Source organism: Oncorhynchus mykiss, chromosome 11, assembly GCF_057628025.1.
Source record: "Oncorhynchus mykiss isolate SJ-2025 chromosome 11, ASM5762802v1, whole genome shotgun sequence".
Lineage (NCBI taxonomy): Eukaryota > Metazoa > Chordata > Actinopteri > Salmoniformes > Salmonidae > Oncorhynchus > Oncorhynchus mykiss.
In genome coordinates this window covers 11,600,001-11,627,958 of record NC_143032.1, presented here as the reverse complement: position 1 = coordinate 11,627,958, position 27,958 = coordinate 11,600,001, and the positions used below count along the sequence as shown (strand labels likewise).

Below are 27,958 nucleotides of genomic sequence, written 5' to 3'. Positions count from 1 at the left end.
AGTAGAAGCAGAAGGAGTTAAGAGTTAAAAGGTGAGGTAGTTTACCTGGGTAGTAGGAGGTGGGTACGGACGTGCTGATGGAGTTAGTCTTCATGGTGAATGTCGAGGGAGAGGCAGCTTTTAGCGAGAGAGAGAGAGAGCAGGCAGTAACACAATGGTCAAGAAACTTCAGTGGAAGAATAAATAGTATATTTCTAGACCATCTGTAGGAATCAAACAATTTGGCTTCCAGACTCAGATCTGTCTGAATAAAAGGTTGTCTCAAATAAAAACAGAATCAAGGAGGAAGTGTGTGTTGAAGCCATTAGGAAAGGCTTGTAGCTTTTGCATGTCCCCTGACAGAGTCAATTTAACAAGTGGAATAATGTCAAGAAACTAAGACATTTCACTATTCACTGTTCTGGCTACGCATATGGATACAAATACGCCAATGCTTTTTAATGACTGTATTTTTGAATAAGTAACAACAACGGGCTGTGTTCATACAACATATTCAGCCAAATCAATAAAGTTCAGTCGGTTTGTTGGTAAAGCCGGCACAGTACACTGAGCGATCCGTTGCTGTGTTTGTCGGTCTCCATCAGGCATTCTGACATAAGTTGCCTCCAGTGACCCTGCTGTTAGTCAAGGATATTGCGATAGACAGCGGGATAAGGTCACGGCTGAATGGCTCTGTCGTCCAATGAGAGCATGTTTATTTATTTATCCCCAGTGTTTCCCAGGTCACTCCAATCTGCCCGGCGACACGTCAGCCGGCCCTGTCAGGCTGAAATGACACTCCCCTCTTGCAATATTAAATGAGCGCCAAACGATCCAAGACTCGTTCTCGCTCCTGTCCCCTTTCTGCTTTTGACAGACAGGTGAGGCGCGCGTGGCGGTAAGGAGAGAAAGAAAAAATGCCTAGTGACCCTGGCACCTCTTAGCCTTCAGAGTTGAAAGACAGAAAACATCATGGTTGTAGCTTATTTACTCTCCAGTAACAGAGATATAAGAAGGTCTAAGAAATATAGAGAATATGATTATGGAGATCCTCATAATGAAGTCTTATTGTCATATAGTTGTGAGGGATAAGGGCATTTGGAACCGGGGGGGGGGGGGGGGGGGTACAAGGGGGAAATCAGATGGTGATGAGAGCCGCTGACTCAGCATGCCGAGCAATAGAGACTGACTAATGTTTGGGCCTGGGGACCACCGTTGGTGGGGGGGGGAATTAGGGGATTGTACCTCAGCCAGGGTCAGCTGTCCCTGGGGTGAGGAGGAAGGCCAGAGGGGGTGGAAGCATGACAGATGGGGAAGATATAGGGAAGCAGGTAGCCTAGCGGTTAAGAGCGTTGGGCCAGTAACAGACAGCTTGTTGATTCGAATCTCCAAACCGACTAGGTGAAAGATCTATCGACGTGCTCTTGTGCAATGCACTTAACCCTAATCAATCCTGTAAATCGCTCTGGATAAGAGCATCTTCTAAATTAATCTTATTTTTAAAAAACGTTGATCTACCCCCCTCATGTGTCAACATGGGATACCCATAGAAGGAAATAAAAGGCTAGTAAGAGGTAAGAAGGGTTTGAAATAGGCACAGGATCAAAAACAAAGATTAAGGCATTGACAGCTTGGGAAAATGAAGGGAGGAAGAACTGAGACGATAAGTCCTTATTTAGATGCTGTATCGGCAAATTATAGTCGAGCTGCCTAATAAGTAAACAAAACTGAAGACATTTCTAACCTGCTTGGGTATCGAGGGTTTTGCAAGAGCCTTTCACATGACTTGATCATTGATAAAACAGAATTTGTTTAGAATTTAAAGAAATTGCTCTAATGTACCAGTGTTAATCTATGTTACCTATAGCCTTTTCACACTACTGTGCCCACCTAAACCAAAAATGTTTTTCTTTTCACATTGTCCTTTCCACTACGGTTCCAGTGGCTATTGTGAATGTGTAACCAGGCCAGCTATGTACAGCTTGGTTTGGCTGGGTTCAGCTCAGTGTGAAAAGCCTTCCATACTCCCCGCCGCCAACCCACAATGCACTGGTGTTAGACACTCACTTCTCCCGTTGAGTGTGTGGCTGTGGGTGTCCATGAAGGAGATGGCCTCATCACAGTTGGTGCCCTGCTCCGTGTAGCTCTTGTCCATGGAGTTCACCATCACCGTCATCTCCTGTCGCGTGCTGCTCAGGGTCTCCTTGCGCTTCTTGGCCAGTTTCCTGGTTTCATACCAATCACAATAGAAAGAAGAAAGGGTCACAGGGGAAAACACTGAAAAGCTAGTGATACAGTAAGCAATACGCTAAATAAGTATCATAATCAAGCCTCATATTGACATAATCTGGTTCATACCTGGCTCCAACTAAGATTCGTTTTATATCAAGCCTCATATTGACATAATCTGGTTCATACCTGGCTCCAACTAAGATTCGTTTTATATCAAGCCTCATATTGACATAATCTGGTTCATACCTGGCTCCAACTAAGATTTGTTTTATATCAAGCCTCATATTGACATAATCTGGTTCATACCTGGCTCCAACTAAGATTCGTTTTATATCAAGCCTCATATTGACATAATCTGGTTCATACCTGGCTCCAACTAAGATTCGTTTTATATCAAGCCTCATATTGACATAATCTGGTTCATACCTGGCTCCAACTAAGATTCGTTTTATATCAAGCCTCATATTGACATAATCTGGTTCATACCTGGCTCCAACTAAGATTCGTTTTATATCAAGCCTCATATTGACATAATCTGGTTCATACCTGGCTCCAACTAAGATTTGTTTTATATCAAGCCTCATATTGACATAATCTGGTTCATACCTGGCTCCAACTAAGATTCGTTTTATATCAAGCCTCATATTGACATAATCTGGTTCATACCTGGCTCCAACTAAGATTCGTTTTATATCAAGCCTCATATTGACATAATCTGGTTCATACCTGGCTCCAACTAAGATTCGTTTTATATCAAGCCTCATATTGACATAATCTGGTTCATACCTGGCTCCAACTAAGATTTGTTTTATTTCAAATATTATTATGGATTTCATTGAGCCTGCGATTTGAACCCAGGTCTGCTGTGGTTGTTCTCTTACATCACATCAGGTCTTGCTGTGGCTCGCAATTCATGTCTCCTCATGAAGTGGAGATGGACAGCGGAGAAGAAATCTAGTCTGCATCCAAACAGTGCGACAAACTAGCTACCTTTCTCCTCATTCAACCCAGAGGCTACACAGTATATTTTGATGCCATATCCCCCAGTGTCATGTAAACACAGGCGTAGATCCTGACTCTTAGGGCAGGGCGTTAGGTTGGGCCATCTCCTGACTCTTCGGGCAGGGCGTTAGGTTGGGCCAGATCCTGACTCTTAGGGCAGGGCGTTAGGTTGGGCCAGATCCTGACTCTTAGGGCAGGGCGTTAGGTTGGGCCAGATCCTGACTCTTAGGGCAGGGCGTTAGGTTGGGCCAGATCCTGACTCTTAGGGCAGGGCGTTAGGTTGGGCCAGATCCTGACTCTTAGGGCAGGGCGTTAGGTTGGGCCAGATCCTGACTCTTAGGGCAGGGCGTTAGGTTGGGCCAGATCCTGACTCTTTGGGCAGGGCGTTAGGTTGGGCCAGATCCTGACTCTTAGGGCAGGGCGTTAGGTTGGGCCAGATCCTGACTCTTAGGGCAGGGCGTTAGGTTGGGCCAGATCCTGACTCTTAGGGCAGGGCGTTAGGTTGGGCCAGATCCTGACTCTTAGGGCAGGGCGTTAGGTTGGGCCAGATCCTGACTCTTAGGGCAGGGCGTTAGGTTGGGCCAGATCCTGACTCTTAGGGCAGGGCGTTAGGTTGGGCCAGATCCTGACTCTTAGGGCAGGGCGTTAGGTTGGGCCAGATCCTGACTCTTAGGGCAGGGTGTTAGGTTGGGCCAGATCCTGACTCTTAGGGCAGGGCATTAGGTTGGCCAACTGAGGGAGATTATAGGAAACAAGGACACCCTTAAATACAGTACCTGCTGGCCCACTCCCTGCTAATATAGTCTCCTGGGGCCCCATGTCAGTGGCTAGGACAACAGCCCCACGCACAGACAGACAGACAATACTTTAAAGCAGATTGGATACTTAAAGTCTCCCCAGTCCAGTTCAGATATGGCTTGTCCTCCATTGCAGGGGGAGACTGTAGAGTAGACGTTAAATGTAGTTGTCACAGAAAGGGGGCTGCTGTGTTTTCGGCAGGAGCAACACAGGGGCCAAGGGAGGTTAACAAAGGGTTTGTCATCTTAGGAAACAGTGGTGTAGTTTCAGAAGGCTGAAACCCGTGTGATAGAGAGTGGGGCAGATCCATAGAAATACATATGGCATCAGCCACTAGTATTCTATACTCTAAATACACTCATTGGAGAGAACTGCAAACAGGCCAATGAGGCAGATAACCAATAAGAACGTCTGCTTTCCAATGGACTCACCCTTTCCTTTTAAACTGAAAGCTTGCATTGAGTTCATAGCACTTAAGACATACTTTCAAAGTAAAAACATTGGGTTTACAAATGGGATCCATCTTCCACTTAGCTCCTTTTCCTCTACAAGCTTAATCAGGCCAAATCGTAGCATTTCAGAGCGCTCTCTCTCACTAATGTTGCTTTTCCTCAGCGCTCCAGCTGTATGGCTCGACAAAGAGCGTGTGTGTGAACGGTGCCTTTGCAAGCGCCCAGCTGGCAGTAACAGAGAGACCTTGGTGAAGCCTTCATTAGGGGCCAGCCACTCCCCACAAGCGCCCATCAGTCCCCCTCTGTGTCGTGATCACTGTGCTTTTATGGGGGGCTGAGAAAGTAGTGTATGCCCCGTTTGCAAGCCAAGGCTGTCAGTGAGGGGTGCCAGACATTTTGCCAGCCCTGAGATGGCGCTGTGATACCGGGGTCTACGAGGCAGGCATAGGACCCTGCATTCTCTGGCGAGAGCCAACTTTCCACCAAAACACTGTAGCGATGCCAACCCTGTCCTGGCTATTCCTCACTAACGACTCCTGAGTGAAAACAGCCCAGCCTCCTTACACCCCAGCCTCCTTACCCACCATCAGCAGCAAATAGCAAAAATCTAAATGGGACACTGCCCAGGCAACATGTACCTGAGAATTTCTCATTTCCAGGTGGGTAGTGAATGCTTCCGAATCCCATCCAAAGTGTCCATATTCTCCAGGCTCCATTTGCAGTGACCAATGTCCATTTGAATGCAGCCAGATGCATTAGAATGCAATCTGACTGCTCTTCTTGTTCACTTTCTCCCGAGGGGTGGGTGGGGGGAGCTAGGAGTTGGCCTTCTCTAATGGAGCCCCCCCCCCCCCAGCGTTAAGTGGTCTAAAACGGGGCCCGACCCCATCTTGCAGTCAGAGCATTAAACATAAATGAATGAAAGTCATATCACCCTCTCTCCCCCCCCTCTCTGCCGCCCACCCGTCTCTTTAGACACTCAAGGTCAGTCGATCCAGCATTTATACGAATGGAAGAGAAGAGAAACTATATTTTGCTCTTTCACCCTATTTCACCGGAGGGGTTTTACCGATGCACACTGTGAATGAGTAATGCAAGTGGGTCTTCTCCAACTGTCAGGTTGAGCTAAAGTTCTGAGAAATATCCACAGGCAGGTCCATTTTTAATTTGTAGATGAACTCTAATCCTTTGGTATCTAAAGTTCTAGAACTCTCGCTCTTGCCCCCACATGTGCTGTATCCACCTTGGAGATGATGCCACCTTCCCTATATAACCTAGCATCCTCCCTGCTTCCCTATATAACCTAGCGTCCTCCCTGCTTCCCTATATAACCTAGCATCCTCCCTGCTTCCCTATATAACCCAGCATCCTCCCTGCTTCCCTATATAACCTAGCATCCTCCCTGCTTCCCTATATAACCTAGCATCCTCCCTACTTCCTTATATAACCTAGCATCTTCCCTGCTTCCCTATATAACCTAGCATCCTCCCTGCTTCCCTATATAACCTAGCATCCTCCCTGCTTCCCTATATAACCTAGCATCCTCCCTGCTTCCCTATATAACCTAGCGCTCTGCTCTCCCTGCTCCAGGCTGTACTCCACAGCATTTCTCCTGCTGGCTTTCATCAGCCTGATGTGCACTTCTGACATGCAGAACTGCAGACATGGGGAAAGTGGTCATCCGAACAGGCCGAGGTGGGATGACACAGACCTTGTCTACAGGTGAAGACTACATGACTAGCACTGTACATGGTGGAGATTCTCAACTCAACGTCTCAGAGTGTAAGTGCTGAACAAAAATATGTAAAAAGTGTTGGACCTGAAATAAAGAAACACAGAAATGTTTCATACTCACAAAAAGCTTATTGCTCAGATTTTTTGAAAAAACGTGTTTACATCCCTGTTAATGAGCATTTCTCCTTTGCCATAGTGTGTTTGAACAAATCTCCCCAGGCCCTAGTGATTGGGCTTTCTCTTTGAGAGCTAATTCAGCAGAGATCAGATTTATTAACTCTACTACAGTAGTGAGAAGTCTCTGCATCCAATTCATTGTAATAATTTCAAGAGATTTATTAGAAAATTAAGCAGACATAAATAAATTCCACAATATCCAATTGGATGCAAATAGACTCAGCGGATAAGCCAATATTGGGTCTGTTTGGTGTCTTAAACGAGCAGGTATTTCAAGTGAATGCAAATGTATATCTGCAATTAATATAATCTGATTTACTACAAGGGGATTTCAGACAGTAATACCACTCTGAAGAAGGGTGCAATATAACTAACTGTGGGAGCTTAAATCTTAGACACTGTAGCGCTTTGCAAACACCCGCTTTGGAATTTACTGCCTCTTGTCATTTAAATCTGCATTCCTCTCAATTGCGAGGCGAGCCTGGGAGGCAGAGATTTGTCACTGAGTGGTCGCGCTCTCCTCTTTCCCTCTTTGCACTTAAGGAACAAATTAAAGTGTCTGGGAAGAGCCTTTTGAAATTACAGAAGGAGATGGTTATCGCAGAAACTCTATTGAGCCAATTTAGTGAATTCATGTTGCCGAGCGGGAGACAAGTCATGCCCGGTTTCTTTTAAATTGGAGGCAAAACTCCAGCACAAACGCGTCATGGATCACCGGCTAGATGCGAGATAAAAAGGGTCTCAGATAAAGAAAAACAATAACACAAAGGAGAGAAAACAATGGAAAATGTGTGAAGGGAAGGACAATACTGGATTATTATATGGCCCATCTTCTTTGCCGTGGCAGAGAGGATTCTTAGAGTTTGGTGAGGCGGAATGTGATTTTCTCAAGGTGGTTAACAGCTTGAGTGTTCAGCCTCCACTTAATGGTGTTCTACCTGGCCTGATGGGAGAAGCGTGGCGGGGTATAATTGTCTTTCCCTCTGCCTTTACTGTGGTAAACACAGCCGCTCAGCGCGGAGACGGCATGTGATCCCTAAAAAGCCGGAGAGAATGACTAGTGGCTAATGGACAGCTATGAGTTAATGAAGCTCTCCCGCCACAGTCGCCGAATCAATCTGCTTGGATTCGATTTCGCAGCCGGCTCGCTCCGTATGGCAGTGCCCGACTCCCCGCTGCCACCAAACATCTATTTGAGTGGGAGGCCCTCGACAGGAAGCTAATAGTTTTAACTGTTCCTCCAAATTTGTTTGCCGTGAAAAGTGACATTTAATGCACCTTGTCATCTTGCTGGGTAATAGGTGATTTAGTATGGGGTTGGAGGAGCGGGAGCTTCGGTTTCTAGCATGGCTTCCTTCCGTCTTGGAGCGCAGGGTGCAATGTGAACAATGGCTACCCTGGGAAAGATTAAGTACTACTCCTACTCTGTAATTGAATCTTAGTGTTTAATGGTTGACATTAGGGCCCTGGCGGTGTCGACGCTTGTTTAATTTGGCAGAATTAGAAAAAAAACAAGTTTCTGCAATTTGCGTGTTTTTGTTGACTTCATTTACTTGTTTATTTTTTCTCATTCTCTTTCTTAGTTTTGAATAAAGAGAGCTAAATAGAGGGTGTCAAAGTTAATGACAATAGAAATAGAACAATCCAGACAACATACAGACAACATCCAGACAACATCAATGCTTGGGAGGTGACAAACGCTCACAGGCCAAGGTTTCACCATCTGCATGCAATCAGGGGACTATAGAGTTACCGTGAAATAAAAAGGAAATAAATAAATAAATAATAGAATGAACGTGCTGACAGCAGCAGCAGTGACAGATTGGACAGGAATAACTAAGTGTATTCCTCACCTTGAGATAGAATGGTAAGCTGTGAAATCAAATAAAGAGCTCTAGTTTAGCTCGATATGCATAGTCTTAGCAAGGCCTACTACAAAGACAGAGAGGCCTACAGAGACTGAAGAGATAGTGTGCACAGTATGACTTTTTAAAGGAGTTTAAAACTTGAGTTTCTCAAGGCAATGCAAAATGGCATTTACTTTCACTAACCCTGTCCCGATGTTCAAATCCAATTCTTGCTTGGGGACTTTGACAAATAGGGGAAAGACCACTTCCATCTCCTTTTTCATTTAAAACGCTTGCGCCTTTCTAAAAAGGGTCTGTGTTTCATGTGCCCACCCGGGAGAGCGGGCGATTGAAACCCTTCCCCAAACAGCTGTGAGATTTGACAAAGCGCGGTGGCACAGCCCATTTCCCTGCAAATGTCAGGACTCGATCTGTCTCGGGGAGCGGCGGTGGAGAGCGAGCGCAAAGAAAATTGAAAATAAATGTGAAAGTGCTCCTCACAGTCTCTCCAATCAGGGAAAAAAATGTCACGAAGGTAGAGGGACTGATGTGTTGCCCAAGGTGTTGGATCGATGGGTCGCCTGCTTTTGCCAGAGGAGCACAAGGTTGGAGGTTCAGAAATACTTTGAGAGGTTCAGGTGAACATAGGAGGGGGGGCAGTAAGATTTTGTCCAAACTTACAAGTACTCCAAGAGCTTCCAGTGAATGGTCTCGCTTCAAAGTACAAAAAAGTTCCACTAACGATGTTCCACAAGAGTGTATTTTGTTCTGCTAAGTGCTCGCAGGCTGAACCTTTCAGCCCAAACCTAAAAAATGATCTGTTGTCAAGATTGACTAAAAGAAGAGAATGAAAGAACGCTAGCCATCTTGGCTCAGTGAGGCACCGCCGGGGCAGGGGGATGACAAATGACAGATTGTCTCCACTTTGTGACAGTGTGGCTGTCATCAATCCCGACAGAGGAAGCGGCGGCGTGCTGCGCTGCTGAAGGGGCTGGGTGATGAGTGACACTGGCAGAGTAGGAGGGAAATGCACGGCTTCACATGAGAGATTCCCTTTAATGGGTGTGTTGGTTGGCAAAGTTGGCTGGCACACACACAGGTGGGTAGAGACCCTGTTGGGGTACAGTGCAGAAGTTGCAAAGGCAGAGGAGGCATCGTGAAGAGGCCTTGCTCGCTAAATGCAAATATTTTCTGCTGCTAGCGTACAAGATTTGCACTATGTATATATAAGCTACAAAAGTTTTTGTATTGGTGTAATAGTTAGAAAAAAACATGTTTTTAGGGGGATGGAGGGGATTATAGCCTACCATTATAAAACACACACTTGAAAAAAAAGGACCTGAACGGGGAGAGAGAGGCAGGGGAACGGGGAGAGAGAGGCAGGGGAACGGGGAGAGAGAGGCAGGGGAACGGGGAGAGAGAGGCAGGGGAACGGGGAGAGAGAGGCAGGGGAACGGGGAGAGAGAGGCAGGGGAACGGGGAGAGAGAGGCAGGGGAACGAGGAGAGAGAGGCAGGGGAACGGGGAGAGAGAGGCAGGGGAACGGGGAGAGAGAGGCAGGGGAACGGGGAGAGAGAGGCAGGGGAACGGGGAGAGAGAGGCAGGGGAACGAGGAGAGAGAGGCAGGGGAACGGGGAGAGAGAGGCAGGGGAACGGGGAGAGAGAGGCAGGGGAACGGGGAGAGAGAGGCAGGGGAACGGGGAGAGAGAGGCAGGGGAACGAGGAGAGAGAGGCAGGGGAACGGGGAGAGAGAGGCAGGGGAACGGGGAGAGAGAGGCAGGGGAACGGGGAGAGAGAGGCAGGGGAACGAGGAGAGAGAGGCAGGGGAACGGGGAGAGAGAGGCAAGGGAACGGGGAGAGAGAGGCAGGGGAACGGGGAGAGAGAGGCAGGGGAACGGGGAGAGAGAGGCAGGGGAACGGGGAGAGAGAGGCAGGGGAACGGGGAGAGAGAGGCAGGGGAACGGGGAGAGAGAGGCAGGGGAACGGGGAGAGAGAGGCAGGGGAACGGGGAGAGAGAGGCAGGGGAACGGGGAGAGAGAGGCAGGGGAACGGGGAGAGAGAGGCAGGGGAACGGGGAGAGAGATGCAGGGGAACGGGGAGAGAGAGGCAGGGGAACGAGGAGAGAGATGCAGGGGAACGGGGAGAGAGATGCAGGGGAACGGGGAGAGAGATGCAGGGGAACGGGGAGAGAGAGGCAGGGGAACGGGGAGAGAGAGGCAGGGGAACGGGGAGAGAGATGCAGGGGAACGGGGAGAGAGAGGCAGGGGAACGGGGAGAGAGAGGCAGGGGAACGGGGAGAGAGATGCAGGGGAACGGGGAGAGAGAGGCAGGGGAACGGGGAGAGAGAGGCAGGGGAACGGGGAGAGAGAGGCAGGGGAACGGGGAGAGAGATGCAGGGGAACGGGTAGAGAGGCAGGGGAACGGGGAGAGAGAGGCAGGGGAACGGGGAGAGAGAGGCAGGGGAACGGGGAGAGAGAGGCAGGGGAACGGGGAGAGAGATGCAGGGGAACGGGGAAAGAGAGGCAGGGGAACGGGGAAAGAGAGGCAGGGGAACGGGGAGAGTGAGGCAGGGGAACGGGGAGAGAGAGGCAGGGGAACGGGGAGAGAGAGGCAGGGGAACGGGGAGAGAGATGCAGGGGAACGGGGAGAGGGATGCAGGGGAACGGGGAGAGAAATGCTGGGGAACGGGGAGAGAAATGCAGGGGCTGAGTGGAGAGATACAGTATGAGCTATGGTTGTTTACCTCCTCCCTCCCTCAAACCATCCCTTCCCCCTCATCGCTACATGAGAGCTCGCTCCCATCCATGGCCCACATGCATACCTAATGCCGCAGCCTGGTCACAACGCTCCCCACGTACTCCTCCGAGTCGCTGCGTTTCTCTCCAACGCTATGCTAGATATTTTTTATTTCATCCCTTTCTATTCAAGATCTTTGCATAAGCGTAACCTTTTGGGGCCGTTTAAAGTTTAACCTGGAAAAACCATACCTCCGAATGGAATCAGATGACGAGAGAAGGCAAATGGAAAATGAAGACTGTAGGCTTTTAACACTAGAACTGCATTGCCTTCAGCCTATAAGTACCCGCTAGAGCACGTTGAGAACGTTGACGGGTGTCTCATTTAGATTACGCATTAGATGCATATCAACCCACAAGGTGTGCAAACATAAAGCACCTACACTTGATAAATACTACATAAACAACTGTACAGCATGAAATGCATGAAGAAATATCCATGTAGAAATATAATAGTTAATTGTTAAAATAGTGAAGGATATGTTTTGTTTAATTCTACAAAGTCCTAAAGCCAATTTTGGATACTTCTAGCCAAGAACATATGCATTCTAACAGTCTAATAAATGCATTTCATATATTCTATCAGAAGAAGAAGAATTTGGTTGTGTTGACAGAAATAACTATTTCAAACAAAATAACAGCATTTACATGAGTTTATGTTACTGTAGGCCCCTCAACCTCAACTCTGGACGTCGAAGCCAGATCCACTGGTTTTTTTGTCATTGTTTCCCTCTAATCAGGGACTGATTTAGACCTGGGACAACAGGTGTCTGCAATTAATGGTCAGGTAGAACAGAAAACCAGCAGGCTCCGGACCTCGTAGGGTCAAAGTTCAATAACCCTGCTCTAATCTAGAAGTAAAAACAACAAACCACTAGTTCATCAAAGAAGTCCATTAGAATTTAGTTTTGCCAGGTCAAAGGAAACAGTGTGGAAACAGTGTGGAAATAAGAAAATAAATTAAATGTACAGTATGTTACTAGTCTGCTTAGCAGCCAGAGCGACGCTGCCACGCCAGTGGTCATGTGCTGAACGCTGGGACAGTGCAGATATTCTTGAAGTGAAATTTTGGAAATAGAGCTGCAACTCTTGAATTTTGAGAGTTAGTTGACAAATGTAAGGGCCATATAAACCCTTTCTGATACTATATAGAAATCTAAATGTTTTACCTGCATGTGAGTCTGAAGGAGGATTTGATAAAGTGATGCTCCCTTCCCTGCATCTGCAAATTACAAGTTGCGCCCATCTCTTCATGTACAATTTGACACCTAATAATACTGTCAATCAGACTATTGCCAATTTAATCTTGTCTACAGGCTAACTATGTGTGAAATTAGTTTTTTTTGAGTTTAGGTGTAGTTCCGGCTGTGCAGGCTGACTGGCATCGTTTGTTTCCCCTTGCTCATCAACTTAGAGACAAGGACATGTTTCACATTATTCCAAAGGTGTACGTGTTTTTGTTTCCCTTACAATACATGTAATAGCATTATAGTAAAAAAAAAAACAGTCCCTTAAAAGCTTATTTTTACAAAGTAAAACATAAGAATGGTATCAACCCACAAGGCATGCAGTCAAATTATTAACACGAGTGCCAACGATGATAGGCATGACAAACTCATCATTACACTACTGTTGTTCTAAATTAAATCCATCTCTTCACCTTCCTTATCATTAAGTTAGGCCTAATTTAAATTTGATTGTGAAGTAACATGCCCATTCATCAATTTGTCATTCATTCAGTGGGCTGGCATCGCTTGCTTCCCTTCGCTCATCAACTTGGGATAGTCAAGGATATGTTTTGCATTATTCTATTGCAACACGCAGCATGTTTTTGTTACCATTACAATACATTAGTTAGAGTTCTAGTAAATAAAACAGCTTATTAAATGTAAAAGAAAAGAAAAGTCAAATTTAAAAGAAAATGATAATCAACCTGCAAGGCCAAATTATTTGACCGAGTGCCAAAGCTGATAAAAGGCATAACAAACTCATCATTACACAATTGTCTTTCTAAATTAAATTAACCTCTTCAAACTCATCATTCAGTTAGGCCTAATTTAAATTCAATTGTGAAGTAACAAGCACAGTTATCACCCATTCATCCATTTGTCATTCATTCAGTGAGGAGATAGAGACGCATTAGTGCCTAGCTGGGTATCAATGTCCTACAGTGCATTATCTTGACCGTTTGGTTGGGAATCTTTTTTTTTTTTACATGTAAAAAATGCTCTTTTCTGTTTGTGATTTCTAAATTCTGACAAATGTGCAATGTAAAATACAAACATTTCTGAAAAGTCAGGGAAGGAGCATGACATCGCTTTTTGGGGGAGATGTTTTTTAAGTGTATAATATCACACGTTAGTGGCCGAACGGCAGTTCTAGTGTTAAAGAGAGAGAACACATTTCTTCCCCTCTGTGCCCACAGACAGATGAAGAAAAGGATAAAAGCTCCTACCGTGTTGGTCACTGATGGCCCCTAGGCAACAATGAGGAGGCGGAGGAGAACGGTACCCTACACTGGAGCGAGGTATTCTGTCCAAGGCAGCAGGCAGAGAGAGCGCTGCATAAAACCCATTCTAGTTGTCGTTTTGCCAAGATAAATCTTAATGGTTGGCAGTGGGGGCTCTGGAGGACCAGTGGTGAGGCCCGAGGCAGCGGCTGTGGACAGAGACCTGCTGGAGATGGCCTGTAATGTCTCTCCATTATCAGAGTGCCATGAAACCACAGACGGAGCGGTGTGTGACCTGCGAGGTAAATGTCCTCTAAAGGCGCTTATCAGGGATTCATAATATCATTAAAGAATGACAGCGACTGGGAGTGAACAAAAGCAGTGGTACTCGGAAATATATCCTTTCATATAGTAGCCTTTGATTAGAGATTACAGTGACTTCAGAAAGTATTCACACCCCTCGACTTTCTCCACATTTTGTTGCGTTACAAAGTGGGATTAAAATTGATTTGTAATTTTTTTTGTCAATGATCTACACAAAATACTCTGTCAAAGTGGAAGAACATTTTATTAACACTGATATATCTTGATTAGATTCAACCGCATGAGTCAATCAATACATGTTAGAATAACCTTTGGTCGCATTTATAACTGTGAATCTTTCTGGGTAAATCCCTAAGAGCTTTCCACACCGGGATTGTGTAACATTTGCCCATTATTATTTTCAAAATGATTCAAGCTCTGTCAAGTTGGTTGTTGATCATTGCTAAACAACTATGTTCAGGTCTTACCATATAATTTTAAGTAGATTAAAGTATAAACTGTAACTCTGCCACTCAGGAACATTCACCATCTTCTTGGTAACCAACTCCAGTGTAGATTTGGCCTCGTTTTTGTCCTGCTGAAAGGTGATTTAATCTCCCAGAGTCTGGTGGAAAACATGCAAAATCCTAGAGGAGAACCTAGTTCAGCATGTGGTCTATTCCATTTATTTTTTATCCTGAAAAACTCCCCAATCCTTAACGATTACAAGCATACCCATGGCATGATGCAGCCACCACTATGATTGAAAATATGGAGAGTGGTACTCAGTAATGTGTTGAATTGGATTTGCCCCATTATAAAACCTCCCTGGTCTTTGTGGTTGAATCTGTGTTTGAAATTAACTGCTCAACTGAGGGAACTTACAGATAATTGTGTGTGTGGGGTACAGAGATGAGGTCGTCATCTCATGTTAAACCCTATTATTACACACAGAGGGAGTCCATGTAACTTAGCATATTTTGACTCCTGAGTTGATTTATGGGGTATTGTGTTACAGGCTGTAACAAAATGTGGAAAAAGTCAAGGGGTGTCAAAACTTTGAAGGCACTGTAGTCTCTCTGATACCCCTTTCACAAAGCTGGATTCTCCTTTCTGCACTACAACCTCGCAACGGGTACAGAGAGGAGTGCAACAGGTACGTTGCAACAATGTGAAAATCAAGCAGATTTTTAATGACATTTGGAAAAAAGAAATCCCACACAAAGAATAAATAGAATTAGAATAGAATAATGTAATTGTTCAACAAGCGTTTTGTACTCATAAATTGCTATTTCATGAATCTTGGCTTAACAAGTCCGTATAATTCACCATATTACAATACATTGAGTCCCTTACAATAAGCTGCCATGTCTTTAACATGGAACAATAACACAGTGCACCATCATGTCATTATTCAGTTGAGCAATGCATCTTTAATAGAATGTTGGAGATGCACGTCGCCAAACGCTGCATAAATATGTTTTACATATGACTAGGACTATCAACGCGTAACAGTTTGAATCGTTGCGGACTGTCGTCTACACTTGACACAGCTCATGAAATCCCATGGTAAAACAGAGTGGGGACTGTTCTAGATTCTCCAGGGGACAAACACATGTATTTGTATGTAGGGCTGATCATGTAGGAAGCGCATCAGAATGAGAGCCTTGGGGCTACTGACGAGGAGTCAGCCAGCTCAGAAAGGGAAAGAGAGAAAGAGAGAGGGAGAGAGTGAGAGAGTGAGAGAGGGAGAGAGTGAGAGAGGAGCATCACCTCAAAGAAGAGCGGGTTCACTGGAAAATATCTCATCTGTCACATGGAAACACGGAGGAATGGAAAGGTGGAAGGGAAGAGCACAAGACCTCAACTCTGCTGAACATGAACGTTAACAGCCTCCTAGGTTTCACACCGAGTGTACAGTTGGGGTCCTAATCCCTCACTATTACACATGTTCAACTGGGCAACAAAAATATCAAGGCACACCCTGATTTGTGTGGCTATCCTATTTGATCATAACCAACTGGTTTTTCAAAGCCAAAATCAAAACCTCATTCCTAAAGCACTGCAAGAATGCACATTTACATTTTGTACTAAAGGAACTGGAGCATTCCTGACCTCAATGAATCCTCTACATTCTCTACGATACCAGAAAAAAAAAAAAAAAAAAAAAACACAGCCCATACCCGTAACGTTGACCTATAAAGGATTTCACTGAGACGGCTCCATTTGCAATTTTAATTGGTCTTTATAGATGAATAAATAACAGCACGTCTGCTTGATGGTTTCTGTGATCTGCTGGTGCGTGAGGGGAGGGACAGTGTGCGAGGGAGAGGGGAAATACTAAGCCACACCACTCAGACAGTTTAATGACAGTGTTGCAGGTGATGCTGGGAGGAAGCCTCCACATGAGCTGTACACACACAGAGAGCGACAGACTGAGACGAGACTAGCTATCCTCCTCACTGGCTAGCTAGTGTACCTCGGTGAAGGCAAATTCATTCAACCATGTAGAGAAACTGTCAGACCATGACAAGAGATCTAGGCTACATTCGAAACAATTCGTACATAGACATAAGAGCCAGATAGTGGAATTCATTGTATAAACAGCAGGCTGGCGTGGGGATTAGCTGTTGACACCCCAGGGCTCTATCCAACCGTCGAAATAACAGGCTGGTCTAGCACTTTATTACCAGCCATATTTATGTACTCTCTCTTGTACCAACAAGTCACTGAAAAATAAAACATACCACTAAACCTAATGATGTTTGACCAGGGACTGTGAAGACGGAACTCTTTTGCCATTCCTTCATGTAGAATCATGAAACATGTTACTTTTTAATATTTCAAACTGTTTCCACCCAGATCATAAAGCATGGTTGGTTCCATCAAGTCCGTTTGGAAAGACGCGTGCATATCTATCTAGACAGATATGTAGAGTATGTTTTCATGTTACAGATAGCTAGCTACATGCTATACAACCCTTTTTATTTACAGTATGTCGGGTCATTGATGGAAAAGGAAATGTCTCTTCTCATACAAAAAAAGGGAATGTCTCTTCTCATACAAAAAAATGGAAATGCACTTCTACAAGCACATAGATATGATTGGACGCTTGTTACAGTGTAACATTAGTACTATGTTAGCTAGAATTCAGCTGTAAGGTATGTTTTTCTATTCATTCCATTCAACCAACTGGAAAACCAAGGTTACTGAGAAGGAACTCAAAGCCTGGAAGATTGGAGAGAAAGACAACATGTAATGTACAGTGTCGCTACAGTAATTGCCTAGCTGAAAATCAACAAAAAACAATAAACAGTCTTCAGAGATACCGGGGAAAAACACGCCAACCCCCAAAAATGTGCGTGAGAGAGAGAAAGATAAATGAAAACACCTAACTGAATGGCCAGCTCTCCCCCTACGGTAGCCTAACACACAAAATGAATGGGAAATGTAGTCGCCGAATCAAAGGCTTTATGTTCGTGACGTGAGCAGTAATTTCTTACTTGTACTTGGATCTGCACTTTGACTTCCACTTACAATGGCGGCATCAGACAAGAGGCTGATCCAGTAACACCCCTGATCAAATCAACGACACAAAGAGAAGAGCTTTTTTGGGCTCCCAAACCAAATGAATCTAGTCTGAATTGACTCTGGAGGCAGAGCTGAATTAAGACCGGGAGCTCTTAGAAATGTTCCAATCACCCACGACACCGTTTACCAGAGTTTAAACCCTGAGGGTCACAAGTGTTGGCGGCACATCCTTTATTCCCAAGAGAAAGAGCCCGTGTGACATCGGGCCTTCATTAGCCCCGGAGCCACAACACAAAAGCGTGCTCCACAACGACCCAACTGAACGACCCTCGACCCCTGATACAATGGCAGTTGGGTGTAGTAACTGTTGGGTGTAGTAACTGGCTGCTGATACCATCAAACTGTAAACAGTCACCCATTTCATTAAAACCGTGGGAAAACGGTGGCTTTAACAGGCAAACAACGAGTCCCCGTTTTCCATCCTACTCCAGTTCCTCTAGTCAGATCATATAACGTGAAGGTTCTATTGAGAACCTGAACACAGAACAGTACTTGGATGCTATTCTATAATCACATTACACACTCCAACGGGCTGCTTAGGAGGTTTGGCAACATTACTTACCACACCGTTCATGAGACACCTGCACTTTAGGGGTTATGTATGCTAATCGAATGAGAAGCGGGAGACTAGTGCCATTAACGTATCGCAGGGTGACGCGAATGTAAACTGTGGTGAGGTGAAGACCGTGTGTGTACGCCGACCATTAGCACACAAACAGGGCTAGGAGTGTGTGTGTGTGTGTGTGTGTACACCTTTATTAGGGCCGCGGCGTGCAAGTGCTGCCACCTCTCATGTAACAAGCATCAGAGAGGACGGCTTATTTGCGGCGTGTGCTGGCTGGGTGCTAAAGGCTAACGTTAGGCTAGCAGCCTGTAAATTCCCCCGCTGGGCTTTGCCGCGTTCAATAATGACCTGTTACCCTAATAACAAAGGGAGTTGAAGGACAACCTTGTTGAGTCTCCCAACAGACAGGCCAAATGGTCTTCTCGTCTTCCCTCTTACCACCAACTCCTCCTTTCTCCAAATTCCCTGCTCTTCTTCGGAATGACAGTGCCTGTCAGCCAGACAAATGCGCATTCCATTGTTGTAATTAATTTGATTCTTGTTCTGCGTGAAACCTTCCTTGTAGGGTTTAATTAAGGTTTTGTTCACATGGCGGGCAGGGCCCCACCTGGCTGCTTTAAGCTCACAGTATTAAAAATGGGCTCTTCTCTGGATTCCCTTGGAAGTGCTTACACATTCTGTCTCTCAGTGTGTGTGTGTGTGTGTGCGTGCGCATGCGTATAGGAGTGTGCTAGAAAGAAAGAAAGAAGTGCGGAGGGAAGGGAGGGAAGATGGAGAGGAAGCGTCCCACTCAGCTCATCCTTCATCCCAGGCAGTTACTCCTCTTGTTTTATCAATATGTTTTACCATGCCTTCAGACATGGAGGCTTCCAGGGAAATAATGGAGGGACCTTGGCGGTTCTGCATTAGTCACGCAGCCAGGTTGCATCCCAAATGACACACTAGTCACATATTTAGCGCACAATGTTTCACTAAACGTTGTGCACTATATAGGGAATTGGGTGACATTTGGGAAGCCTAAACTCAGCATTTAGCTCAGCGGGGATGTAGAACTTGAGAGGCCTTCAGGCTATAGGAGACCGTAGTGCTCTTTACCTTATAGCTCTTACCCAATCTAATACAACACTTCTACCTCATAGCAGTCAATTTGAACAAAGTATCATAGATTGTACCATTTACTACCTGATCTGTTTCACTTCAATGTATCCCAATGGAGAAATGGACCATTAGTAACGCTAATTTAAAAACTGGACAGACCTTGGCCTACCTTTGGAGTTAGCGAGTATAAAATGAAGTACAACTTTATATACTGCACAGATACAGGGAAGGAGGAGGGCTTGGTAGGTAATGGTGAATTGCCTCCATCTATCGCTCCTCAGAGACCTCTTGTTCTCTTTCCTTCTCCCCTGCCTCCACCTGTTCTGCCCTCTCTGCTATAATTGGCACATGGCGCGTTGGATCAAAGACAAACTGCATTCAATATTTCATTAGAGCGCCGGGTGCGTGTGACTGCTCAATTTGAGGCGAGTGGCAAGCGACTCGCTGTTAAACATGAGCTTGGCTCGGCGGCCCTGACGCGAACTGAGAGGCATAATCTCACACCGTTTACCATATTACTCCTCCTTAAACGGCCAAGGAGAGAGAGAGGGGGAGAGGGAGGAAGACGGAGAGAGAGGGGAAGAGCATGAGAGGAGTTTAGAGAACCAGATATAGGGAGAGAAATAGATAAGGGGAGGAAGTGAGAGAACACGAGGGACAGAAAGTAGAAAGAGAAAAGTCAGATTCCACAAAAGTCACACAGCAACCACATCTTTCTCTAAGAATCCCGCTCATCCCTCTAAGGGACAGTTAATAACAAACCAAACAGCATTTTCTGGAAGTCACCAAGAAAAATCTCCTTTAGAAATCCAAGCAACAAGCTCCAAATATAGAGGGGAGGGGGGGGGATATAACTAGAATAGAAAAATATAAAATGTCATCATATCTGGGACGTACAGTGCCTTTGTAAAGTATTCAGACCTCTTTACTTTACACACTTTGTTAGGTCTTACTCTTGGTTTGTTTCTCTTCTTATCAATCTACACAATCTTAATTGTTTTGTTAAAAAAATGAAATATCAACATTTACATCAGTATTCAGACCCTTTACTCAGTACTTTGTTGAAGCACCTTTGGCAGCGATTACATCCTTGAGTCTTCTTGGGTATGATGCTTCAAGCTTGGCACACCTGTATTTGGGGAGTTTCTCCCATTCTTCTCAGATCCTCTCAAGCTCTGTCAGGTTGGATGGGGAGTGTCGCTGCACAGCTATTTTCAGGTCTCTCCAGAGATGTTCTATTGGGTTCAAGTCCGGGCTCTGGCTGGGCCACTCAAGGACATTGAGACTTGTCCCAAAGCCACTCCTGCATTGTCTTGGCTGTGTGCTTAGGTTCTTTGTCCTGTTAGAAGGTGAACCTTTGCCCCAGTCTGAGGTCAGAAGTGCTCTGGAGTTCATCTTCGCCTCGACCCATTCCCTGAAAAACATCCTTGTAGCATGATGCTGCCACCACCATGCTTCACTGTGGGGATGGTGCAAGGTTTCCTCCAGTCTTGACACCTAAGAGTTCAATCTTGGTTTCATCTGACTAGAGAATCTTGTTTCTCATGTTCTGAGAGTCTTAAGGTGCCTTTTGGCAAATTCCAAGCAGGCAGTCATCTGCCTTTTACCGAGGAATGGCTTCCATGTGGCCACTCTACCACACGGCCTGATTGGTGGAGTGCTGCAGAGATGGTTGTCATTCTGGAAGGTTCATTGGGTTCTTTTTCACCTCCCTCACCAAAGCCCTTTCTCCCCCAATTGCTCAGTTCGGCCCGGCGGCCAGCTCTAGGAAGAGTCTTGGTGGTTCCAAACTTCTTCCATTTAAGAATGATGGAGGCCACTGTGTTCTTGGGGACCTTCAATGCTGCAGAAATGTTTTTGTACCCTTCCCCAGATCTGTGCCTCGACACAATCCTGTCTCGGAGCTCTACGGACAATTTCTTCGACCTCGTGGCTTGGTTTCTGCTCTGGTTCTTCTGCGGAGCTTCCACCCCTCTATTGAAAACAAGCAGGTCACACTGAAGCCAGCTCACATTCCTTCATGAATGCCATCCTTTTTGTCTCGCAAATAACTGTTTCTTCCCGGAATCACATAATTTGTTGATCGACTGCGTGTTTTCAATCAAAGCAACTGAACTGAACAATCAACAGAGTTGGAAATAGTAAACCAACTGACATAGTTGACCCAAGGCATCTCCCGTGGTAAATGGCTTTTTTGTTTTAGGACGGCTTAAAACGCATGGCTTGGAATGCATCTCAACCAATCACAATGCTTGTTTTGGCAAAACGCGTTGTAGAAAGTATTTACTGTTTAAAAATGCATAGCTGTAATACACAATACTACAGCCCTTCTTTGCTCCTTTGCCACCACACAGAGTGCATAGCATCATACACAGAGTGCATCGCATCATACACAGAGTGCATCGCATCATACACAGAGTGCAGAGCATCATACACAGAGTGCATAGCATCATACACAGAGTGCATAGCATCATACACAGAGTGCATAGCATCATACACAGAGTGCATAGCATCATACACAGAGTGCATAGCATCATACACAGAGTGCATAGCATCATACACAGAGTGCATAGCATCATACACAGAGTGCAGAGCATCATACACAGAGTGCAGAGCATCATACACAGAGTGCAGAGCATCATACACAGAGTGCATAGCATCATACACAGAGTGCATAGCATCATACACAGAGTGCAGAGCATCATACAGAGTGCAGAGCATCATACACAGAGTGCAGAGCATCATACACAGAGTGCAGAGCATCATACACAGAGTGCATAGCATCATACACAGTGTGCAGAGCATCATACACAAAGCTGCCGTCACCATCACAGTAGGCTTTTAGCACCACTGTACAAGGGTACAGATGAGGAATTTACATGGTGTCAACCGTGCCTTGCAAAAACAACTGATCTAAAACATGGAGAAGAAATGGAAAAATGAGCAGCACCGACATGACCACGGACAGAGAGGATCATGGGAGTTGACCTGTTGAGGTGGATTCTGGAACAGGGTTAGGCCAAGAGGCGAGTTGGACACAAAACTGACCCCCTCTCATTGTCTCACGCCTGCGCAGCTATTCTGAAAATGGGACGGGTTAGTTGGCCATTCCAATAGAGCAATGCTACTTGGGTTACAGAGAACACAGTTTCCCTCTTAGTCAATAAAGCACAAAATACTCTAGAAAGCACAATACAAGGAGAAAACAGAGTTCTCCATTTTTTATGTTTATGGACAAATATAGTAGTATCTACGTCTATAGGTTTATTAACTGTTTTATAATAGTAGTGACTGATCAAGGTCCCCTTTCAAACTACAGCATTGGCTGGAACGTCGTCACAATTTAGAAAGAAGCATTTTGCCTCATTTGAGTGTCAGTTTTTCAATTAATTTAGACCAATTATATATGTTACCCATTATTTATAAATGATCTGGTCAAAATGTTTGCAATTCCACTTTGATATTGGCAATTGGACTTCAAATTGGATCTTGAGGTGAGTAGATTAGCCATTAGCTTACATTAGCTGCTAGCCGTTAGCTTACATCAGCTGCTAGCCATTAGCTGCTAGATGTTAACTGCTAGCCAATGTTAGACCAATTAAGCCCCGGCTGGCAGTTTGAAAGGAGAGAAAAGTCACCAAGATGTTTCATGCATGGTAAATAAAGCCGGTGGTCGCAGATCGAGAAAGCATGGCACTAAGCGTTTTCAGTCACAAAGTGGGTTACTTACAGGTAGTAAGTGTAGGAGTGATAGGTTCTTCTGCCCAGTGGGGTGGTGGTAGGATATAAGCAGTGGTGGGGGACAGGAGGGGAAATGGAATGGAAGGAAAGGAAAAGGAAAAATATTAATGTACTGGAGAAAAATATATAGAAATGAAAACCCCCCCCCCCAAAAAAACACGATATGGAGGCATAAAGTGACGTTTCTTACAAGTACGACTGTGAGGGCAAGGTGGTTGCTTGGGGGTACAACGTCATGCGTGGAGGGGTAGAGGGTGAGGGCCCACAGAGTTACAACATTCAGTTACAGTGGGTGGGCGGAGTGACCTGTTGATTGGCAAGTCAGGTGTGCAGGTGTTGCAGGAGAGAATTGTGGGTAACATAGTGCATTAGTGGCAGGTTGATGTTTATTGTCATGAGTCTTGCCCTGGAGGCAGAGAACGGAGCGATTTCCGCTAGATGGGCCAGCTGCAAAGTCAAAATTGGCAGTATCTTAAAAATGTAGGAAAACAAATATTAGATTTTTGGTCTTAATTTCAGGTTATGGTTAGGTATTAGGGTTAGCAGTATGGTTAAGGTTAGGCTTCAAATCATATTTTATGACTTTGTGGCTGTGCCAGCTAGTGACCATTCTGCAGAGTTGCCTCCAGGCCATGACAATAAAGGCCAGCCTGCGCCTCAGTGAAGGTGATAGGTTGCTATTGAGATGATACGTGGGCTGTAGTGTTATTGGAGAGTGGGCGAGTGCAAGAAGAGGACAGGGGAGGAAGCTCATTGGAGCTGTGTTTAGAGAGCAAGTTTATCTGGAACTGGCTGGAATAACATGTTTGTACAACAGCAGTGGCTTTAATATTCATAAACGTATTCCTCTCCTTTCTCTTACACATGTACTGTTTGACAATCCAAGAAGGAACAACAAACTAGAACATTGGGCAGTAATAACAAAAACAACACGAATGTTGACACTAGTTATTACTCTGAGACACAAGCCTCTACATTTTCTTACACATACACTGTGTGACCATCAAAGACACAACTAAACCATTGCTGAAGTGGTTTGGTCCCTGATTCCCTGAATGGCTGAAATAAATCTGTTAATAAATCATGAAGGTCATCATGATTTAATGAAGAGTCATTGGATTGAAATACAGAACAACTGCTATACTGACAACTGTACAGTATGAAACCACTTTACGACCCTTCAGATCAGGGGTTCCGAAATGTTTTCACTCAGGCCCCCATTCCAGCATTGGGGAACATCCTGTGCGCCATAATTTTTGCCATGTATAATGTGTATTCATGTGATATTTGAGTGACTCAAACATTACAACAAAATCTAGAGGCTAAAAAAACCCGAGCTGACATGGGCTAGCTGATCTGGACATTTCTGTTATAGATATCTCTCTACAGTATGTAATGACTGACATGACAAGAGGAACTGATGACTCACTACCCAATTTAGAAATTGCACCTTGTGCATTCTACTATTACAACTTCCAAGACTACTGGTTTCCTGTTCTACCTGATAATTAATTGCACCCACCTGGTGTCCCAGGTCTAAATCAGTCCCTGATTAGATGAGGAGTAAAGTTTGAGGGCTCTAGATACTGAGAGCAGGTACCCCAGAGAAATCTGCCAAAACCCCCATTGCGCTACACCCGTGCGTGTGGAGGAAGTTTGTCTATCTGCTCAGCATCCGTTAGTCTATCTGCTCAGCATCCGTTAGTCTATCTGCTCAGCATCAGTTCCAGGGGCTGCTGTGTAGTACCTGCCACCCCCCCCCCTCTCCCTCTTCCCCCCCCCCCCCCTCTCCCTCTTTCCCCCCCCCTCTCCCTCTTTCCCCCTCTCCCTCTCCCTCTCCCCCCCTCCCCCCCTCCCTCTTCCCCCCCCCCCTCCCCCCCCCCCCCCCTCTCCCTCTTCTCTCCCCCCCTCCCTCTTTCCCCCCCTCTCCCTCTTTCCCCCCCTCTCCCTCTTTCCCCCCCTCTCCCTCTTTCCCCCCTCTCCCTCTTTCCCCCTCTTTCCCCCCCCTCTCTCTCTTTCACCCCCTCTCCTCTCTTTCACCCCCCTCTCCTCTCTTTCCCCCCCTCTCCCTCTTGCATTGGACTAGGGCTAATGTAAACTAGCCTGCAGCTACACAGCCACAGGCATCTCTGGCTCTTTGAAAACAAATAGTGCTTTCCTACATTTTTTCCCTCTTATCTTTGCTAGTTTTTCCTGCCACAAGATAAGCCCCTGAAATATTTTCCTATTCCCATTACCGAGGTCATTAATACAGTGGCATTTGTTTTAGTGCATGGGGGGGTGGGGTATGAATATTTCAATGCATACCGTATAGCAGTGCCTTTAAACAGTTTTAAATGGTGCTTATCAGTGTCATGAAATAAACCATTTAGCCTTGACGTTGACGATGCAGGGGGGTTTTGAAGGTGAAGGGACAATCAGAGGGAATTCATTTGATTTGGCCTTTCATGTAATTACACGATGCACACAAGTCTCCTGTTAATCTACAGCATCAGGGTAACGCTGGACCTCAGGGAGCATGGAAACATTCAAACCTTCTTTCAATACACCAACTCTTGATGTGTTGACAAAGGGCTCTAATGTAGACAGCAACACATAGTATACAATTGCAGACTCTAAAAAGTTGTACACTAATTGCACACACAAATTGTCTGTACAGAAATGACACAGATCGTGGAAATAGTATTTTTAGTGGCTGCATCTGTACCATACAGGTGACAGTACAAAGACAGTTTGGGAGTCTGACCTTTTCTTCATGACCAGCACCACGCCGAGGAAGATTATGACGAAGAGGAGGATACCAGCGATGACCCCGGCGATCTTCACCGTGTGGTCCGTCTGCTTCTCCGGCTCCACCGCGTCAGGCTTCCTGGTCGCAGCCCCTGGTGGTCAAAGACAATGGGATACAACCGTCACCGGGCGGCCATTTTTGGATCCATGTCATCATCATCATCATCATTAGGGTTGTCACGTCATTCACTTCTTTCTCATCAAGGACTCATGCAGGGCTAAGACAACACCCGTTACCAGTGAAGCGTTTACTATGTAAGACCATAGGGAAAGGTTTTAAATGAGAAGGGGAATTCCTACACTGTTGTTATAGTTCATTACGACAACGCTGTCTTCAAGTCTACCGGGTGGTCTAACTCTGTGGTTAGGAGTTGGAAAACTCCAGCAACGTACAATCCGTTTTCCATATGGCAGGAAAAGACCAACCTTGGAATACTGATGCCTTACTGTGTGACAGTTCATACTATGCTAAGCAGGCCTCTATCCATGTTACATTTCATTCCATGTGATGAAACTGATTTTTGACTGACGACGGTGAAGTTCACAGCTGCATGTTCTCTCTGGCTTCCACAGCTGCTCTACACGTCAGCCATGCTTTCCCTTTCCCTCGTCTGTCCTCCAGCCTCCCTCCTGGCATTATGGGTTTATGCACTACTTTCTTTCCCCCCCATCCCTCCCCCCAATCCTTATATGAAGCAGTAATTTGCCCTCGCCTCAGCTCCTGCACCTGAGAGTTCCAGATAAACTCATTAACTGTCCCTTTTTACACACCCATTGTCTTTGGGCGACACAAAGCTCGAGCACGTTGCCTCTGTTGCGTTTGGATATTCAAATCTGGGTCATGTTCTGTAGTGTGGTGAGCGGCAGCACACAAACACGAAATAAGGGGGAATACTTGCTAGGGAGCAATTTATTCCCAAAGCAGGCAGTGGCGGGTGATCACACCGAGGGCCAAGGCATTTCAAATCTGTTCCAATGAGATAACCAGGCCCCTCGCAGCGTACCAGAAGAGCCACTGTTTCACTAGTACCTTCCCCTCTGAGGGGGGGGGGGGGGGGGGGGGAAAGAGAGAGAGAGAGAGAGAGAGAGAGAGAGAGAGAGAGAGAGAGAGAGAGAGAGAGAGAGAGAGAGAGAGAGAGAGAGAGAGAGAGAGAGAGAGAGAGAGAGAGAGAGAGATGAGAAGAGAAGAGGAAGAACAGGATAGACCGAGGTAGGGGAGAGAGGGAGAGAAAGAGGGAAGGAGACAGAAAGAGAGAGGGAGCTTCCTGCTCTCCTGTTTACTGTATAATGTGATGGAACGTCAACCCGCGGCCTGATGAACTATCCATTTCCTCACGCTAAATGAGTTTGGGATGAAAAATAGTCAGGACACGTTGTTCAATTTCCCCCGGCCCCCCCCCAATCTATTCCTCCCCGCCTCCACCACTACTTCAATCAAAGGGTGACAACATCCATCACTATCGTTGTTACCGCTGTGACGGATAGGGGGGCTAACAAACGGGTGGCTTATTCCACGGTAACAATTTGTTTTACCCCAAAGGGTGAGTCTGTGTGAAGTGAAGGGAGAGAGTGTAGGCTTGGAGTACAGAGGGGCCAGGAGAGAGAGGGTGACTTCCCTCCAGGTTCCATAGCAAGGTTGACCATGTCCTTGGACGATAACAATTTGTTGGGTGCTTATATTTGTCCTATTGAAATGTGTTTTTTTGCATATCCCAACTCTCCCCGAGACTCTCTGAGGGGGAGTGTCACAGTCAGGGTCAGCCATTATCAACACTGAACCTGGAGCAATTAGAGTTAAGGGCACAGACAGATTGTTTTCATCTTGTTGGCTCAGGTATTCAAACCCAACGACCTAACTGCTAGGCTACCTGCCGACCTTCAATGTTGAGTCCAGAGGGGGACAGACAGTCATTAGCATTGACCTACCAGGCAGGCAGTCTCTCAGTTGATCAGTTATTCCATATAAATGTGAATACCACTAGATATAGCTCTCTGGATAACCAGAGCAGAGGACTTCTGGCTCCTATCAGGTAAACCTTGCGTGGGCAAAAATACAGAAGACATTGGGTGTTCACATGTGAACAGAAGTTTCAAATATATTCCCAAGCTAAAAGACTGAACAGTCAAGGTCAGCTTGACTCCCTTGGTATCTTCAGTTTGTTCGTGAAACGTCAAAACATCTCCAGCTGTTTTGGACTTTCTAACTATTTACTTTCACGCCAAGCTTTTCTACTTCAAATCCTCTCCTTGACATCTCTGTTTATGGGTCAAAAGCAAACTGAATGCCCCAAGAGGCATAAAACACTGGTGCTTTTTAAGTTTAAACGGCAGATATCTCCGGCTTTGAAGAAGGGAGTGAAGCTTTCGGGCTTTCAGGGAGGCCGTTTCATGTCAAACTCAAACTAT

The 27,958-nt window shown here is 45.7% G+C and overlaps 1 protein-coding gene across 12 annotated transcripts in view; it reads right to left on the bottom strand.

Annotated features, from left to right (window-relative positions):
* Positions 1-27,958, bottom strand: part of LOC110535264 (receptor-type tyrosine-protein phosphatase mu) — a 304,962-nt gene that overhangs the window by 63,718 nt on the left and 213,286 nt on the right. For 4 of the 12 annotated variants that reach the window (XM_036934853.2, XM_036934855.2, XM_090189383.1 and 1 more), the window contains 4 exons: positions 25,509-25,644; positions 22,752-22,781; positions 2,047-2,204; positions 46-117 (listed from right to left, as the gene is read on the bottom strand). In XM_036934853.2, the coding sequence (XP_036790748.2) occupies positions 46-117; positions 2,047-2,204; positions 22,752-22,781; positions 25,509-25,644 (396 nt within the window). The remainder of the gene's footprint in view (positions 1-45; positions 118-2,046; positions 2,205-22,751; positions 22,782-25,508; positions 25,645-27,958) is intronic. The other 8 variants (XM_036934859.2, XM_036934861.2, XM_090189385.1 and 5 more) reach the window with 3 other exon arrangements.